The sequence below is a fragment of the Carlito syrichta genome, unplaced genomic scaffold (genome assembly GCF_000164805.1).
Source record: "Carlito syrichta isolate Samal-C Ts95f unplaced genomic scaffold, Tarsius_syrichta-2.0.1 Scaffold317439, whole genome shotgun sequence".
NCBI lineage: Eukaryota > Metazoa > Chordata > Mammalia > Primates > Tarsiidae > Carlito > Carlito syrichta.
This window is the reverse complement of record NW_007261535.1, coordinates 179,040-197,688: the sequence shown is the minus strand read 5'-3', so window position 1 is coordinate 197,688 and position 18,649 is coordinate 179,040. Positions and strand designations below refer to the sequence as shown.

At 62.0% G+C, this 18,649-nt stretch overlaps 1 protein-coding gene across 1 annotated transcript in view; it reads left to right on the top strand.

The window, feature by feature from the left end:
• Positions 1 to 15,227: 15,227 nt before the first annotated feature.
• The window catches only part of PIEZO1 (piezo type mechanosensitive ion channel component 1), a 20,935-nt gene continuing 17,513 nt past the window's right edge, over positions 15,228 to 18,649 (top strand). Inside the window, exons 1-9 of the mRNA XM_021707410.1 lie at positions 15,228 to 15,365; positions 15,492 to 15,705; positions 15,823 to 15,994; positions 16,072 to 16,158; positions 16,230 to 16,323; positions 17,007 to 17,107; positions 17,351 to 17,611; positions 18,229 to 18,340; positions 18,430 to 18,608. Of these exons, the coding sequence (XP_021563085.1) occupies positions 15,347 to 15,365; positions 15,492 to 15,705; positions 15,823 to 15,994; positions 16,072 to 16,158; positions 16,230 to 16,323; positions 17,007 to 17,107; positions 17,351 to 17,611; positions 18,229 to 18,340; positions 18,430 to 18,608 (1,239 nt within the window). The 5' untranslated portion in view covers positions 15,228 to 15,346. The remainder of the gene's footprint in view (positions 15,366 to 15,491; positions 15,706 to 15,822; positions 15,995 to 16,071; positions 16,159 to 16,229; positions 16,324 to 17,006; positions 17,108 to 17,350; positions 17,612 to 18,228; positions 18,341 to 18,429; positions 18,609 to 18,649) is intronic.

The following is an 18,649-nucleotide window of genomic DNA, read 5'->3' as shown; positions in this document are numbered from 1 at the left end:
CGACAGAAGGTGGATCCCAGGAGACCAGTCAGGGCCAGTCTGACTTGTGGCTAGCTTCCAGGAGAGCTGGCACGCTGTGTTGCACAGGCAAGCTTGGGTCAGGCAGGGCTCCACCCCCTTGCCTCAGTTTCCCTGTCTGTGTCAGTGGAGAGTATTCCCGCCAGGGCCTGAATTACCTGTCTGTCCCACTGTCCACTGTGTCCCTTAAGCCTAGAACATGCCTGCTGCCTGGTGGGGCCAGCTGTGTACGGAATGAATGAATGAACGGATGAATAAATGAATGAACAAATGAGCTCTAGGGGTGTTGCTGCTCACCCCGAGGTCCTGTAGGGTTGATGGCCCCTGGTGGATCTGGGGTCTCTGGCAGGCTCTCCCAGGTGGGGGCTGCACCTGCCACACCTGCTGTGTCCATCCAGCTGGCCTGGGGCCTCCACACCCTTCTGGCCTCCTCCCTCTGATTCGCCATGTCTCTGGTTTGAGTCTTGGATCTCTCTCCTCCTGCTCAGTCAGGGCTTGGGTAGACAGGAGCACCCTATTCCCAGCTGGCCGGCCCTTGCCTCCCCACCCCGTCTGCCCCAGGCTCGGGCCCCCATGGCTCCTACAGCCCCAGCTCTGGCTTCTGAAACCCCTCACAGATGTCAGGGCTGGGTCTTCCTATTCCCGAAAATCCTCAGCTTTGATGTTGGCCACGTCAGCCATGTTTAAGGGCACAGTTCAGCGGCACCAAGTACATCCATGTTGTGCATCTACCGCCACTGTCCATCTGGACCTGAGTCATCCTCCCCGACGGCATGGCCTACCCTACAGCCTCCGGGTCTGAACCAGGCAGGCTGCAGGGAGACCCACCTGCTCCTGCTCCCCGGGATCTGGTTCTGCCTTCAGAAACCGGCCCTGGTGCCTGTGCCATGTTGGGGCCCTATCACCCCATCCCTGGGGCACTCGGGCTTGCTCAGCATCTGATGTCACTGGCAGGTCAGACCACAAGCTCCTCAGAGCAGGGACCGGCAGGGTAGGTCCTCAGAGAAGAGCACCTGGACAGATGGAGGGAGGGATGGAGGGACCAATGAATGGATGGAGGGACAGATGGCTGGATGGATGGATGGATGGATGGATGCAGATGTGAATGGACAGATGAACAGGTGAGTGGATGAAGAGGATGAGTGGACGGAGGGGTGGATGGATGGATAGATGGAAAGACAGATGGCTGGATGGAAGGATAGGGATGGATGGACAGATGGATGGATGGATGGATAGATAGATAGATGGAAAGACAGATGGCTGTCACCCAACTGGAGACAGCCGGTCTCTCTGGGCTGGCCCGGGGGGGAAGTACAGCCTTCTGTGGGGAAGGAAGCAGGGCTGGAACCAGCACTCAAGAGAAGCGGGATCCTGTGGAAAAGTGTAGCTCTGGAAGAGAAGAGGGACTGTTAGAAGCCTTTGCCATAAATGTGTTCCCTCCTGCCTTTGTGCCGGATCACATTGATTTTTCTTTATGAAAATTGTATAATTGTCAAAAAACTTCAGAGTTAAAGAGTTGAGCCACCTGCGGGAGCTGGTGTATTTACGGAAGGAGGAGGCTGTCTTAATTTTCGGGAGGGTCCCTGGGGGAGCCAGGGAGGTGGGCAGCGCCCAGAGTCCAGGACTCTCCTTTACAGGTTGAGCCCAGCCCGCCTCTACCTATATCTCTGCCAGTCTGTGACACTTCTGCGTCTCCGTTTCTGGGGTGGTTGGAAGCTCGCTGTGGGTGGGTGGTTGGGTGGGAAGGGCCCCGCTGCTCACACTTCGTCATGTCCCTGGCCTCACCCCGTGCTTCTGTGTGACCCTCCTGCTGACCCCTTCAGGTGGGGGCCTCAGCCCATCATACTGATTGGAGACTGAGGCTGGGGAGCCCTGTGAGGCCGCGGGTCAGGCCTCCCACATGGGGGGGCAGTGCCATCTGTGGAGCACGTGGGCATCCCGCCCGTCCCCTCTCACCTGCTCTGTGTTTTCTGAGCTCCTGGTTTAGAGCGAGACTTGGGTCCTGGGGACAATGAAGGGGTCATAGAGGCAAGAGCCGGGCTGTGCTTCCCTCCATTAGATGTCCCAGGGGCTCCTGTGGAACTGAGGATGGGGCAGGCGGCAGTGGCACGGCCTCCTGGGTGGGAAGCCAGACCGTGGGGCACCCCCTCAGCTACACCCTGGGCCACGGGGGGATCCACAGCCAGGGTTCTCGCTTGGATGGGGTCTGAGCTCCACTGTGGCCTCCTTCCTCAGCCTCCCAGGGTAGGGGCAGTGAGTGGACTCTAATCCGGGCCCGGTGGAGTACAGGGCACCATGAACCTCAGTTTGGCCCTCCCCTGGTCTTGGCGTGGTACCACTCCTTTGCAGCCACTGTTGCCACCTGCCCTGGAAGGCCCTGGAGGTACAGCTGTGACTAGGGCAGCCGGAAGCGCTGGGCAGGCCCATCACAGCCCACAGGTGGCTGCTGTCTGGGCAGATTGGCAAGGGGCAAGAAGCCCCCGGGAGATGCTCCCACAAACAAGTGTGGTGCCTGGCGTGTCTCCCCGGGACTGGTTCTGCATTGCAGCCCTCCTGTTCCTGAAAGATGACCTGGTGGTGAATTTTTTTTTTTTGAGTCAGTCTCACTCTGTTGTCCAGACTGGAGGGCAGTGGCATGCTTATGGCCATTGTAGCCTCGACCTAATGGCCTCAGGAGATCCTTCCACCTCATCCTTCCAAGTAGTTGTAACTGCAGGCCCAGGCCCCCATGCCCAGCTGATTTACTGTAGAGATGAGGTCTGGCCAAGTTGCCCAGGCTGGTCTCAAACCCCTGGGCTCAGGCAATCCTCTCACCTCTGCCTCCCAAAGTGCTGGGATGACATGTGTGAACCATGGTGCCCAGCTGGTGGTGAGTTTCCAGCAAAAAGGTCTTCCTGGCTGTCATGTCTTCCCCAGGGCTGCCTGTTCCTGGAGTCTGGAACAGACTAGTTAGTTTGCGCTTGGGGGTCTGCAGGTAGAGAGCAGGCATGGGGCTGTGGGGCCCTTGGAGGAGGCTGCCCATGGTCCAGGCTTCGGACCAGCTCTCCAGGTGGGATGGCTGAGAGTTGCCGTGGCCTGGGCCAGTCACAGGCCATGCGGGTCAGCTCCAGGGCTTCAGTTATGTGAGGTGTAGAGGGACGTGGGGGGCTCCAGGACTGAGGGTGAGAAGCCAGGCCACGCTGTGTGATTCCATTCATAGGACCTTCTGGGGGAGGCACGGTGCAGTCACAGAGGATGGATCAGAAGGGGCTAGGCGGGCGTCACTCGGGAGGACACAGGCACTTGGGGCATGTGGGTGGCGGGCACTGGCTTGCTGTGCCCATGCCTGGGTCTGAGCTCCCAGACCGTGTGCGGGCTGAAAGAATGACAAATTCAAAAGGGCAAAAGCAGGGCAGAAAACTCGGTCTCCGCCTCAGCACCCCCACATGTGTGTGGATGTCTGTGTTGTGTGTGTGTGTGACACGTGATAGTGCTAGGGCTGCACACACCTGCCCGGCAGTTTCAAGTGTCAGGCAGAGCACACAGCTTATAAGGGATGTGAGGACACCCGTGATGCGTGTCTATGGTCTCAGGTCCTGGGGACATGCTGTCCTGAGGCGAGGCTGACTGTCTGGGGGGTTGGAGCTGTGCTGTCGTTGGGAGGCCGCTGTCCCCACTGGCCACATGAGTAACATCTGTCTCCCCTACAGCCTGTCTGCTCCGCTTCAACGCGCTGTCGCTGGTCTACCTGCTGTTCCTGCTGCTGCTGCCCTGGTTCCCGGGCCCCACCCAACACAGCCTCCGAGGTAAGATGGGGGTTGGCTAGGCACCCAGCCCGCGAGCCCAGGATGGGGGTGTTAGGCATGGGACAGAAACCCGGCCGGCAATGTGCTGTCCTCGGACTCAACAGCCAGGTGAGGTGAGGGTCCAGCGTCTCCAGTTCTCTGTAACCCTGCAGCTGTGCTCAGAATCCTGTCTGGCTGTCATTGCAGGGATGTGGATGGTACTGGAGGGGGACACGGGGGTGGACTCCATGCCCGTCCCCAAGTGTCCCTTGGGAAGCCAGAGGGCGCGAGCAGGCCCAGTGCCCCCAGGAGACTTGGGTCCCTGCGCTGTAGCCTGGCCTCGTCTCCTTGCCAGCTCCCTGACACCACCCCATCCACCCTAGTGCCGTCCATACTATACCCCCTGCCTCGTAAAGCCTAGCCACCATGTGGATTTGCCGCAACACTGTCCCCCTGGGAGGTGGGCCCCATCAATGTTTCCCCTCTGTACTCTGCAATCTCAGTTTACCTCAGCCTTACAGTTGGGAGCTGGGCACAGCTCTGGCACCATCTCGGGGAGTGTGGGTGACAGACACTGGGTTGCTGTGCCCCTGCCTGGGTCTGAGCTCCCAGGCCGCATGCTGGCTGAGAGAATGACAGTTTCAAAAGGAGAAAAGCAGGGTAGGGAACTTGGTCGCGGCCTCAGTGCCCCCACATGCATGTGGAGGCCTGTGTCATGCGTGTGTGGGACACGTGATGGTGCCAGGGCTGCACGCACCTGCCCGGCAGCATCAAGTGTTAGGCAGGGAGCGTGCAGGTCACAGAGGGATGTGAGAATGTGGACTGTGTTCATGGGAGGGCCTGGACCGTGTGGCCATGCCGTGCCGGTTCGTGGACTCATTGGGGAGGACGGGAACGGAGCAGCCTCTGCCTGGTCTCAGGGTCCCTGTGTAGGGTGGGGCAGGTGGGTGCGGGCAGAGCCCCACATGTGGGGGATCGCAGGCCTGCAGCCCGGGCCACTGGGGTGATTGCGGCCAGGGGCAGGGCCTTCCTGAGAGGACCCTTCCTTCCGGCCTCATCACAGCTCGATGTGCTATGTCTGTTTCCATGCCTGCTTCTCAGGGAAAGCAGGTCCTTGAGCACTCGGAGCCCATGCCCAGGGCTGCTCAGTCCCCAAGGGGAAAGGGTTTCAGCTGTCGGCTTTGGAGGTAAAGGGTCACCTGCTCGGACTGTCCTCAGGGTGGGCAAGTGTCCATGGTGGGAGACCCTCCCTCTGCAGGGAAGGGCATGACAACAGCCAAGACGACCCAGTCAGGCCCTGTCTAGGGATGTGGGTGCCCATGTGCCCTGCCCTCCTGGGAGGTGCTGGACACTGCCGGCCTGCCTTCGTGAGGCCTGGCGTGCAGACTGCCGTGTATGTACTGCAGGCTAGGCATGGCTGGAGTCACAGGTTGGTGAGAATCCACCAAGACAGTCAAGAATTTAGAAAGGTTGATTTATTAAAGGGACAGTACCTTTGAAGGGCAGGACGGACCTTGAGAGAGCATCTGCCGCCTGCAGAGAGGCAGGGACTGGGGTTAGTGGGCCAGGAATTGTCTTGGGCGGGAGTCAGCAAGAGGAAATTTCCAGAGGTTCGTGGAGTGGCTGGTTGATGGTGGTGTTTCGTTTCTTTAAGATAGGGTTAAGGGGAGGGGGGCACATAACATCACCAAGGGTACCTGATCCTAAATCAGGCAGAGAGAGGACCAGTGGGAGGCCCAACTCCTCCTGTAGGTGGACCACTATGCACCTAATCCTGACTTGGACCCCATACCTTTAAAATAAAATAACATAAAGGTAGGGTCAATCAACAGTAAAGGTTATTAGTAAATAACTAGCCGGGTGCAGTAGCTCACACCTGTCATCCCAGCACTTTGAGAGGGGGAGGCAAGAGGATTGCCTGAGCCCAGTGGTTCGAGACCAGCCTGGGCAACTTGGCGAGACCTTGTCTCCACAATAAATATAAAAATTAGCTGGGCGTGGTGGTACGCATCTGTGGTTTCAGCTACTTGGAAGGCTGAGGCAGAAGGATCGCCTGAGCCTAGTAGGTCAAGGCTGCAGTGGTTGTGAGTGTGCCACTGTGCTCCAGCCTGGGTGGCAGAGTGAGAGAGTGAGACTACAACTCAGGAAAAACAAAAAAATAGTAGTCAACTGCTCCCTGTTTACCGAGCAGCCAGCAAGGAACCGTACCTGCCTGTTTATGGTGAGTTGACGGCATGAGTGTTGTGGCTCTTACAGCTCCTGCTGTTATCTGCAGGTCTTCCCGGAGATCTGTGTCTCGAGGTCCCTCCCTCAATGTGTCACCACACTGTCACTGCCTAGTCGGGGCCATATTTCTCCACACAGTTGAGGCTTCCGCTGCTACCATGACACCCGTCAAGCAATTTCGAACAACACACATGCCCTGGAGCTAGGTGTGGCTGCAGGGCTCCCAGGCTGAGGTCAGGTGTCATGGGCCATGGTTTCCAGGTGGCATCTTTTCTAGCTGCTTGCGGCACCATGCTCCTTGACCTGTGTGTGTCCTCTTTGCTTCTTCAGAGTTAGCGAGGCCGGCTGGGTCTTCCCTATCACACCTGCCTCCCTCTGCTCTTAGGGTCACCCTATGGCTGCATCCTGCCCACTCGGGTGATGGGCATCTCTCGCCTCCAGCCTGGCTGGGCAGCACCCTGATTCCGCCTGCTGCCTCTGCTCCCCCATGAGGGCCGGTGTTCACAGGGTCCAGAAATTAGGACGTGGACATCTTGCGGGCCTGGAGGGAGACCGCACTCTGACCTGGCGATGGTGTTTCTGGCCTGTGGGTCCCTCCTGACTCAGGGCGCACTGGTCCTGGAGCCCCGACAAATCCAGGGGTGCAGAGAGCAAAAAGAGGCGTTCTGGGTGGGGCCCATGTGGCAGAGAGCTGGGAGCCTCTAGGGGCCCTGAAGCCAGGGTTCACAGCTAGGGCTGGGCAGCGCCTCCCCTCCCAGAGCCGCTCAGAGACCCTCCGCAGGCCAGTCTGTCTGTTCCCAGGCCCTCGGCAGAGAGCTGCCTTTCTGTAGATATTTCATATCCTGGGCGTGGTTGGAAACACCTCTAATCAGAGCAGGAGAGGCAGGGCCCAGCCAGGCCGAGGGAGAAGCTAGGGTGGGAAGGCTTGGAGAGGGAGGGAGGATCCCCCTGCCTGACCTTTCATCTGTCCCCCTGGCCTCAGAGGCCCTTCGGGGACAGGGACGCTGCCTGGATTTCTGGGTCGGAGAGAGGAAAATGTGAGGCTGGCCATGCCGAGCACCCGGGTTTATGACTTGGGCAGCTGCTGGTCCTGGCGCAACCCCAGTGGAAGGTCTGACGCTGCTCGGGCCCCATCCCCACGTAGGCGGCTGGACCCTCAGGGGCAGGGGGTGGAGCTGGCCAGGCAGGGAGGAGAGTCATGGGGGCGGCTGGGGGCAGAGGCTGGGTGTGGACCCCCATCCCCTGGGTAGGGCTGCAGGTAGACCCGTGGGCATGGGCTCCCATAGACCCGCTTGTCACTTAGGGGATTGAAGAAGCCCCGCCCTGCCTTAGGACAAAACCCACCTCTGAGACTGCCCCTACTCTAAGGAAAGATACCACCGCCTCTTCCCCTGACACCATGGAACCTGCAAGAGGCCCGGCTGCCCCGGCCTCGCTGCCCCCCCCTACCCTGCCAGACGCTGGACTCTGCCTCAAAAGCCCCATTCTGTGCTCCCTCCCAGCTCAGCCCTGACTCAGCCTTGGAAGCCTCCCGAGCCTCTCAGACCTCTCAGCCCCTCCCCAGCCCTGGGTGGGCCTCATCGCTCAGGCTGCTGAGTTGCCCACCCCGACCCTGTCTGCCCTCCTTTCTGGACCCTGCTTAGTGTGTGTGGCCTGCAGGTGATGCCCAGGGTCCTTGGTTGGTCACACATGTACCACAAATCAGACTTGGGGTTCCACACCCAAGGGATCAGACTGGGGACCCCACACCCCATGGGTCACACTTGGGTCCCCACACCACACAAGACACACTCAGGGTCCTCACATACCCCACAGTCAGGCTCAGTCCTCGCCCACTGAGTCAGAAGGGTGATGTCTGCTCACGGCTCGTCTGGACTGGAAGTTCTGCCGGGACCATCAGGACCAGGCCGGCTGGAGGAGGAGGGGCAGCGTCAGCAGGGGAAAGGCCAGGAGAAGGATCCTCCAGGCTGAGGGGTGGAGGGGGAGGGTGGAGGTGTGTGAAGCAGGGGGAAGGGGAAATGGAGTTGGGGCCTGGCTGCAGGTGCTGGCACCCCAAGACTCTGCAGGCTCCAGTCCTAGATCAGATCTGAGCCTGTGGACCTCCCTCCTGTGGCCTCCCCCCACTGCAGGCTCCAGCCCCCAGGTCAGAGCCGAACCATGTGGACCACCCTCCTGTGGCCTCGCCTCCCTCGAGGCAGCCCCGGGCCTCCACCCGCTTCCTGGCCCCCTGAGAGCCCTGAGTCCTGGCAGCCCTGGAGTGGGTGGTCTGGGCTGAACCCTCCTTACTGTGGACTGATGGGGACACTTGCCCCACCTGCAGGAGAGGCAGGACAGCCCATCTCCATGGACTCACTCCACCGCCAGTGCATGGGCTGGGGCCAGACAGTGGTCCAGGAACAAAGACTGATGGGCGGCCAATGACCAGGGCTGGGCGGGGCCCTGGCTCAAGCCTCCTCTCACTCCCTTCCCCAGGACAGAGGATGGTGGGAGCTGGCACAGCCTGTTGGGGGGAGGGGGCTGCCTAGATGGTGCTGGAGTGTGGCATGAGACCCCACTGGTGTCCACTCAGCTCAGCTGTGGGGTCCCCACGGAGATCCTAGTCTCCGTCCTGCTCACCCTGGCTTCAGAGCTTTGCATTTGGGGGTTACAGAGGCCGATGAGAGCAAGCTGGTTTCAGGGCCCCAGGAAGGGGGTCTGGGCCCCTGGGAGGGGGAATCTGGGACGCTGGGAGGAGGGCCTGTGTCATGGGCAGAGGGATTCTGGGCCCTGGGGAGGATGGCCTGGGGCCCTGGGGGTGTCTGGATCCTGGGGAGGGAGTTTTGAACCCTGTGAGGGGTCTATTCTTCAGAGAGTGGGAGTCTGGGACCCAGGGAAGGGGGTTCTAGGCCCTGGGGAGGTCTGGGACCTGGGGAGGGGTCTGCACAGTGGCAAGACCTCTCCAGCATCTAACCTCAGGCCAGCTCAAGCCTGTTTCCTCATCCATGAGAGGGAGGATCATGACCCATGGATGAAGGGGTTCACCCTACCGGGAGGCCTGAGGGAAGACTCTCCAGCAGAGATGGCCTTCCCGGTGCTGCCCGCCTGTGTCCCCACTGCTGAGCCGCCCTTCTGATGATTTCTGCCCCGCTCAGGCCTCCTGGCAGCTGGGGTGAGTGAGGCTCAGCCTTGCCTGAAGCCCCCACTGTGACCCACAGTGTCTGGTTCAGCAGACCTCCTTCCCATGGGGCCTTTGCGGCTGTTCCTCTGCTCGGGCTCCCCCGTTAAGTGCTCCCTCCCCCCAGCAGCCCCCTCCCAGGAAGCTGCTCTGATCCTGTCCAGGCCCCGACTCCACCCTCCCAGTGAAGCCACCCTTCTTGCAGGGGATGGGTACCCTGGCCAGGATGAGCCCATTGGTCAGAGCGCAGCGGGTGGTGACGGTGCCTGAGGAGACAGGGTGGCGGGGCCTTGTGTCTATGCCTCTGGTGGGTACCGGCCATGCCCCCCGTCATTCAAGGCAGCTACAGGGCTCCAGGCAGGGAGTGGAGGGGCTGGCCTGCAAGGGTCTGTCCCCCGAGCCCTCACAGCCCCGCTGGTGGCAGACTCCATGTCCCTAGGTTTCCGTTCCTCCTTCCTGCCCTCTCTCCTGCTCACCTGCTGCAGGTTAGAGGGTCGGGGCCGGGGGTCCCTCACTGGGTGGCCCAGGGTCCCTCACACCCTCTGAGCTAAAGTGCTATGGGGGTGCCAGACAGGAGCAGGAGCCTTTGCCTCAGTGCTTGTGTCCCCCCCAGGAGGCGCGTCCAGTGTTGAGGTCGATTCAGAATCCGTTCCTCAAACACCCACTGTGTCCCCAGATAGCGACAGAACAGACAGGGGCCGGGCCTGAGCCCCAGGCCGGGAGGGCCAGGTGTGGTGGCAGCGTTGGCCACCCTGGCTTCGAACCCTGTTGCAAGAAGGGCTCCAGCTCTTCAGGTCATGCAGCCTGGAGAGAGCAGGGTGCACAGACCCACATGCCCTGCCGACCCCTCACCTGTGACCCTGGATGGGTCAGGTCTACCCTGCACCTGTTTCCTTGTCTGTGTAGGGGTCATGACAGTACCCACCCCACAGGGCTAGGCGTCCGAGGACTTCTAACATCCAGGAATGGGGCGGGCCCCATGTGAAGGTGGCTCTCGAAGGTGTGGGGGCACCCTTGGGCTCCCATGTCATGCTGGGTGTGGCCTGGTGGGGCCTGTTGTCTGGGGGTGCCCCTGGCATGGCCAGACCACGTTCTGGTCTCACCTGCCCCCTCTGCCCGCAGGCCACACGGGTTGCCTTCTCCGCGTGCTACTGTCCCTCAGCCTCCTCTTCCTGGTGGCCCACCTCGCCTTCCAGACATGCCTGCACACCGTGCCTCACCTGAACCAGCTCCTGGGACCCAACTGTGAGTCACCAGGGACTGAGGGCCAGCTGGGGGCAGATCGGGAGACCCCAGCAGACTTCCTCAGCTGGACTCGAGTGGGGCCTCCATAGCCCTGCCGCAGCCTCGGGTCTTCGCAGGGGCTGAGCTCAGTTTTACTGGCATCCAGGCTCGCCCGGGCTGTGCCCCTCAGTGCCTGGCCATGATGTACGTCAGGCCCACGTGGCCCAGTTGAAGGGCTGGCCGAGCAAAGCCCGTTCACGGCCCCATCCAGATCTTCCCTGGGGCCCTCCATCTGCCAGCTTGTTCCTCTCCTTTCCTGGCTGCCCCAGGTGACCTTGGTGCCCCTCTACCACCTCCTGTGCCCTCTGGACAGTACTGGCAGGTGGGCCCTGACTTCCCAACTCTGGGATTGATAGCTCGGGCGTGGTGGCTCACAGCTGTAATCCCAGCACTTTGGGACGCCAAGGCGGGAGGATGGCCTCCCAGGAGATTGAGACCAGCCCAGACCACACAGTGAGACCTCGTCTCTACAAAAAAATTAAAAATTTGCTGGGTGTGTTGGCACACGCCTCCCAGCTACTTGGGAGGCTGAGGTGGGAGGATTGCCTAAGTTTAGGAGTTTGAGGCTGCAGTGAGCCTTGATGGCACCACCATCCAGCCTGGGAAATAGAGCAAGATCTTGTCTTTAAAACAAAAAACCAGGATAGATACAATACCCAGACCTCAGACTGGGAGCCCTGACTGAGTCCTACCGCTGCGGACACCACATGGCCACACGGCAGGCAGGGTACCACGCCACACCTCCATCTTCATTCTGTGATGACAGTTCTCCTGCTTAGATAAGACAGAAGCCAGGATAGAAGTCAGAGGCCCAGCAGGCACCCAGGCAGTGCAGCCCTGAGACCAACCTGGGCTGCCCACCTCTGACCCAGGGAACCTGGGCTACAGATTTTTAGAGACAGGGTCTTTTTATGCTGCCCAGGCTGGTATCAAACTCCTGATCTCAAGCAACCCTCCCTCCTCAGCCTCCCAAAGTGCTAAGCTTACAGGTTGAGCCGCTGCACCCAGTCTGGACTGTGGATTCTGAGATCTCGGCCCAGTCTGGGCCTTGGCCCAGAATTCCCATTCTGCAGCTTGGGGCCAATGGGGCCTCCAGTTGGCTTGAGTTTCCCTGGCTGGGCCTCAGTTTCCCAATTGATAAAGGCAGCATTTTTAAGTGTTTGAGACCAGACGGGTGCCCCAAAGGCACAGGGGTCCTGTGATTTGTGCCGCAGATCCCCTGCCATCCAGTGCTCCCACCTGACTAGGTTCCTTGGGCCTTTCTTTGCAGGCAGACTCTGGGAGACCCTCTCCCGACACATAGGGGTCACCAGGTAAGACCCCCACAGGCCTTCCTCAGGGACCTTGGGCCCAAGGAAGACCCAGGGAGGCCTTGGAGTTGCCCACCGGGCGCCCGGGGTCCTCCAAAGCCCATCCACGCCACTTCCCGCACCCGCCCTTGGATCTGACCATGGCCTCTCCGGCCTTCTGCAGGCTGGACCTGAGGGACATCCCCAACGCTATCCGGCTGGTGGCCCCTGACCTGGGCATCCTGGTGGTCTCCTCCGTCTGCCTTGGCGTCTGTGGGCGCTTCGTGCGGAAAGCCCGGCCGAGCTCGCACACCCAGGAACCGGTGAGGGGCTACAGGAGGCTGGGTCACCCGTGGGGGAGTCACTCCAGAGCTGTGGTCCCAGCCACTTGGAGGACTGCTTTACTGTCTTAGACAAGGCTGGACTTTTGAGTTGTGAGAATGCGCTCGTCACAAAGAGGGCGAGTCTGGGCCCCATCTCCAGGCTCTGGTGTGAGGTCATGTCCATCTAGGACCTGGCCCCACCAGGACTCCATCTCTGGTCAGAAGCATCCACAGGCCCCGGGACAGTGTCTGTGCTCTTAGAAATGGTTACTGGGCCTGGGTATGGTGGCTCACACCTGTAATCCCAGCACTTTGGGAGGCGGAGGCAGGAGGATGGCTTGAGGCCAAGAGTTCGAGACCAGCCTGTGCAACACAGTGAGACCTTGTCTCTACAAATAGAAACAAATTAGCCAGGTGTGGTGTTGTGTGTCTGTAGTCCCAGCTACCTGGGAGGCTGAGGCAGAGGGATCCCCTGAACTCAGGAGGTCAAGGTTGCAGTGAGCTGTGAAAGTGTCACTGCCCTCCAGCCTGGGTGATGGAATGAAGCCCTGTCCAACCCCCAAGAAAGGGTCCTGGGGGATTCTTGGACCACATCGTGGCAGTGTCCCACAGTGGCTGCAGTGGGGTCCTGTGTGCTTTACAGGAAAGTGGGGGGCTGTGGGACCAGAGCCCCAGCCAGGACCCTCGGGCCTCTGGGAGCCAGGGCCCCAAGTCAGAGGCTCTGCTGGGAGGGTGAGGCAGGTGGCGCTCGGCAGCCATGAGGTGCGGGTGGCTCGGCCCTGGGGTCTCGGAAGGGCTTCTCAGGGCATGAGCTGTGCCTGTGACATTCGCCTGCTGAGTGCTGGACACCCACCTACCCGTGTAGGGCCCATGCCTCCCACCCACCCCAGCCCTGGTCTTGCCGGGCAGGGCCTGGTCCCCCAGCTCAGGTGGGATTTGTGACCCTGCAGGCGTCCTGGCCCGGAGACGCCAGGGACACAGGCTGCTCCCACCCACCCCTGCTCCAGTGTCTGTCTGTCAGATGTGGGCCTCGACTTTCAGGGGGGGCCCACAGAGAAGGGCTCCCCAGAGCCACACAGCAGGCCAGGGTGGGGCAGCTCAGCTGACGGGCAGCTCAGCTGACCAGCAGCTGTCCCTGTCCCCGCCGCATCCACAGGCAGGGCTGGCACCCCCACTTCAGAGATGGACATGCAGCCTGGACTTGGGCAGCTTTTTTGAGCATTGTGGGGGTCTAGGCAGGGCTGGAGCTGCCCCCCCACCCTCAGAGGACCTCTTCCCCATCCCCCGCCAGCCCCTCCATGCCCATGGGGGCGCGAGGGCATGAGTTTCCTGGAGCCCCTACTTCCCACACTCACCTGCTCCAGAGGACAGGGGCTCCCAGCAGCCCCTGGGTCAGGCCGTCTTCCTCCTGGGAGGCAAGAGCCCGAGCTGTCCTCTGGGCCCCAGGTGGCTGGTGTGGACGGACTGAGTGAGGCGGGTGGGACACCCACGGGGCACAGTGCTGATGCCCAGAGCCGGGAGCCCCGAATTCGGCTGTACGCATGACACAGCCTGCCAGGGCCGGTGCACACATGCCCATGGAGCCACCCTCGCTCTCACACATGGCGACATGCCTGGGAACACATGCAGGCCAGCCTGGGGGGTTGGGTGCCGTGGGCAGTCGTGGGGTCTCATGGAAGCTGCCCCTGCACTCTGAGGCACACAGGGCCGGGCAGGGAGGGGCGGCTCACACCTGTCCTCCTCCAACAGCTGCCTCTGTTCTTTCCACCCCAGACTGTTGGTTTCTCACGGCTGTTCCCAGAGGGTTCCCAGGGTCAGGGCCAGGCTGTGGGCGGCGTGAGCTCAGTCCTCCCCCCCCAGGCTGGGCCTCCCCGCCACCCTCCTTTCCCTTACCCACCCCGTCCAGGCCTCATGTTCTGACCCAGCCTCGCCTCCTCCAGCTGCTAGGTGGTCTCCAGCTGTTAGGGAGGGGGCGGGCTTGGGGGCAACCCCTCCTCTGATATCCCCATTCCCGGTCCTTCCGTCTCCTACGCTCAGCTTGGGTCATTAGCCCACGAGGGCAGCACCTGTCTGGTGCATCTTTCCTGTTCTGTGCCCAGCCCCACTTGAGAGCTGGACCAGGCTCAGAGATGTTCAGTGACTCGCCTAAGGGTGCACAGTGGGCAGCCTCAGAGCTGGAAGGGCCTGGCCGTCTGGGTCCAGAGCCCATGCTCAGCCACCAGGAAGGCCCAGCCACAGAGTCCACCTCAAAGATGGGTCGTGAGGCTGCCAGCGGTGGGCTCTGATGACAGTTTATTCTTTCCACCACACCCTGGCTGTCCCATGCTGGGAAGCGGCTCTGTTCTGGGAAGCCTCTGGTCAGGGCCAGGAAAGAGGCCCGCCGGTCTGCAGCCCCTGGTGGGGCGTTCTTCCCCCAGGCAACTGCCACCTACACCCCTCTGAGGACCAGGAGGGCAGAGGCACTGCCACCTCCCAGCACCTCTGGCTCTCCATAGGGACTGGGTACCCGACCTGATGGACTGGCAGGGGCACACTGGAGAGCCTGACCGTGTCCCTTAGGCCCCCTCATTCTCTGGGGACCCTATCAGGGACAAATGAGCCCCACGGTTCTTTGGCTCTATGATTCCGGTGAGTTTACCCATCCCTTCTGGATGTCTCCAGCCCCGCGGGATCAGGCACTCCAAACTGTGACGTACGGTGCACGTGGGGTGTGCATGCCTGGGGGGCTACTTTCCTTTTTCCTGAAAAGCCCTTCTCAGAAGCCAAACCATGCTGGGCAGGGGCTTCAGGGACCAATGCGGGGCCCATTGGGGTCTGTCATCTGTCACTGGGGCCTTGTGGTCCCCCTGGGAGGTGAAGAGGAGATGCATGAGGTGTTCTCACAGTCGTGGCCAACTGACACCGGAGGGGGTCCTCATGTGCCAGGGCTTGGAAGACCCTGGTCTTGGCCGGGGTGGGGGGCCTGAGCTCGAGGCAGGAAGGGGGCAGGAGGTCTTCAGGGCAGCTTGGGTGGGCAAGCCTGTGGCCCTCGAAGGCCTGCAGGTGTGGCTTCCTATGTGTGTGCAGCTGGGCAGCGTGGCCTGGGGCAGCAGCCTCTGTGTGCACACCTGACCTTGCTCCTGCCTGTGACCTTTGCAGGATGATGACAGGAGGCATGCGGATGCCAGCCCCCAGGCAGGGCCTCAGGGAGCCCCTGCCCCAGCTCCTACGCGGAGGTCACGGCTAGCTGCCCGGTTCCGGGTCACGGCTCACTGGCTGCTGGTGGCCGCTGGGCGGGCCCTGGCCATTATGCTACTTGCGCTGGCAGGTACACCCTGAGGCAGGGGGCGGGGCCCCAGCACTGGTGGTCGCACTGGGGGGGAAGCTCCCTGATACCCCGGAGATGGCAGGTCACGGCCGTCCAGGCACGACCCCGCGCACCTCTGTCCAACAGGCATTGCCCACCCCTCGGCCCTCTCCAGCGTCTACCTGCTGGCCTTCCTGGCCGTCTGCACCTGGTGGGCCTGCCATTTTCCCATCAGCCCCCGGGGCTTCAGCGGCCTCTGCATCGTGGTGGGCTGCTTCGGCGCCGGACACCTCATCTGCCTCTACTGCTACCAGACGCCCTTTGCCCAGGCTGTGCTCCCACCCGCGGGCATCTGGGCCAGGTGAGGGCTTCCTCCTGCTCCTCCTTTTGCCCGCCTGCCCTCCTGGCTGCATCTGCGTCAGCGCCCCGTGGCCCGCTGGCTGTGAGGCAGGTGGGTGATGACAGGCCTCCTTGGCAGGGCACTTGGCCTCAAGGACTTCGTGAGCCCCCCCAACTGCTCCAGTCCCCACGTGCTGACCCTCAATACCAGCCACGACTGGCCCGTGTACGTGAGCCCCGGCGTCCTGCTCTTGCTCTACTACGTGGTGACCTCACTCCTGAAGCTCCCCGGGCGCCGCCCCTGCGACCAGGTGAGCACAGCCGCCAGCCCCTCAAGACGCTGGGCTGGGAGACTGGGCTGGGCTTATGGCGCTGGTCTCCACAGCAGAAGGAGGCAGCGGCCAGGGAGGACGAGGAGCGAGAGCTGGAGCTGGCTGAGCTGGACCCATGGCCCCAGGATGGGGAGGCCACCCAGGTGAGGAGATGGGTGCGGGCAGGGGTACCCGCTGTCCATCCCCCTGCTGGCTGACCGCGGGTCCTCTGCAGCACGTGACGCCCACACCCGCGACACCCGATGCGGAGGCCGACAACTGTATCGTGCACGACCTGACTGGCCAGAGCCCCACCCGGCAGCAGCCCCGTGAGTCCATGAGTGCCAAGGACAGCTGGGGATGCTCTGATCTCTGGGCACATGCTGGCGGGGCATGCCCTGGCTTTCTGGAGCCCAAGTGGACTATGGGGCAGTGCTGCCCCCTGGTGGCCATCAGGCAGTCTCACGTGTTTGCACCCCACCTGGCCTGCTCAGGGTGGTCGTGAGCCGTGTGGCTGGCTGAGACCCTGCAGGGCCCCGGCTTTCCTGACCCCTCCAAGGACATGACAGTTGGCCAGAGCTGGCCTGGCTGTGCATGGCGGTGGCGGTGTCCTGTGGGAGGATCTCGGGGGCTTTTTTTTTCTTGCTGCGATTTTGCAATTGTTTCTGGATGAAGCAGATGTGGTCACGGCTTGGGGTGGGTGCCCTGAGGGTCTTAATGCACGCAGAGCTGAAAGGGGCAGCGCCGCCCTGGCGTCCTGTCCCTTCAGGACCTGGAGGCCAGCCAGGTCACACAACACGTTCCACCGTGTTTCCTGCCCCGCACCACCATGGCCGTCTGCTCAGCCTGCCCGTGGGGCCCGTCTCCCCGCTTCAGCCCTCCTCACCCCCTTACCCTCCCACCAGCCTGTCCTGCTGTGCTCTTGTTCACCATCCAAATTCCAGTGCAGAGTCAGGTGGAGAGGGACCTGGAAGCATCTCCCCATGGGTCTCACCTCTGCCTCTGCCCCCAGTGCATTCCCGGCGGGCTGCGCCCAGGGAGCCGTCCCCATTGCATGGCCTGGGTCACCTCATCATGGACCAGAGCTACGTGTGTGCCCTCATTGCCATGATGGTAAGCGGCCTCCACGGGCCTCTGTGGGAGTCGGGAGGGAGTCGCCCCTCCACCGCCGCAGCATACCTATGCACCCCATGCCACTGCCCCAGCTGGGGGTGTGTTCTCTCTCCCGCAAACCTGGAGGTGCCCTGCAGGCTTTGTGCCCATGTGTGTGTGCCCCTCCCTGTGTGACCCAGTGGCCCTGCCACCTGCATGCTCATGTGTGCCCGTGCCCGGTGTGCCCGTGCCCGTCCCCTGCAGGTGTGGAGCATCACCTACCACAGCTGGCTGACCTTCGTGCTGCTGCTCTGGGCCTGCCTCATCTGGACGGTGCGCAGCCGCCACCAGCTGGCCATGCTGTGCTCGCCCTGCATCCTGCTCTATGGCCTGGCACTGTGCTGCCTGCGCTATGTGTGGGCCATGGACCTGCAGCCTGAGCTGCCCACCGTCCTGGGCCCCGTCAGCCTGCGCCAGCTGGGCCTGGAGCACACGCGCTACCCCTGTCTGGATCTGGGCGCCATGGTGAGTGTCTGCCTGACACACGGGGGTGTGCACAGGTGCGCGTGTGGGGACGACCGCAAGGTCACGCCATCCTGTCCCGTGTCTGCTTGCCAGGGGAGGGGGGCAGCTCCAGGAACCCAGGCCCACATCTGATTGTCACCCTGGGGTCTGGTTGGCCCACCCAGAACCAGCCCAGGCAGCCGATGGATGAGTGTTTGTTGAGTGAATGAGTGAACAGCCTTGTGTTGCTGTGGGCACCGTCATCCTTCTGTCCCTCCACTGCGCATGTTAGTGTGGGCTCTGCCCATCTAACGTGGGCTCCGTCAGCGTCATGCATGGCCCTGGGTCTCAGTGACTGGCTATGCCAGGTGTGTGCCAGTGTCATCGTGTCCGTCATGTTTATGAGCCAGTGCATTGTGTCTCATCATATGAGACGAGCCTGTGCATACAGCCTTGTGTGCCTGTGCATGTAAGCCCATGCGTGGGGGTGAGCATGTACATGCATGTGTGTACGTGTGGGCACCAGCACGTGCACGTGTGAGCATATGTATGTGCAGACCTGGCTGGTGAGCGTGAGCCCAAGTGTGCGAGCCTGTGCGTGCATGCGTGTGGACACACAGGTGATCTGCTCTCCCCAGTTGCTCTACATGCTCACCTTCTGGCTCCTGCTGCGCCAGTTTGTGAAGGAGAAGCTGCTGAGGACAGCCCGGGTGCCGGCTGCACTCACAGAGGTCACCGTGGCTGATGCAGGTGGGGGGTGGGGCCAGGGGGTGGGAGTAGGGGACGGCGGGGGGAGTACCCGCCCAGGCCCACACTGTCACCTGCCCACTGGCCTGCAGAGCCCACGCAGACGCGGACACTGCTGCGCAGCCTGGGAGAGCTGGTGCAGGGCCTGCACGCCAAATACTGGATCTACGTGTGCGCCGGCATGTTCATCGTGGTCAGCTTCGCCGGCCGCCTGGTCGTCTACAAGATTGTGTACATGCTCCTCTTCCTGCTCTGCCTCACCCTCTTCCAGGTGCGTGATGGGGCGGGCCAGGCCTGGGTCACTCAGGACCC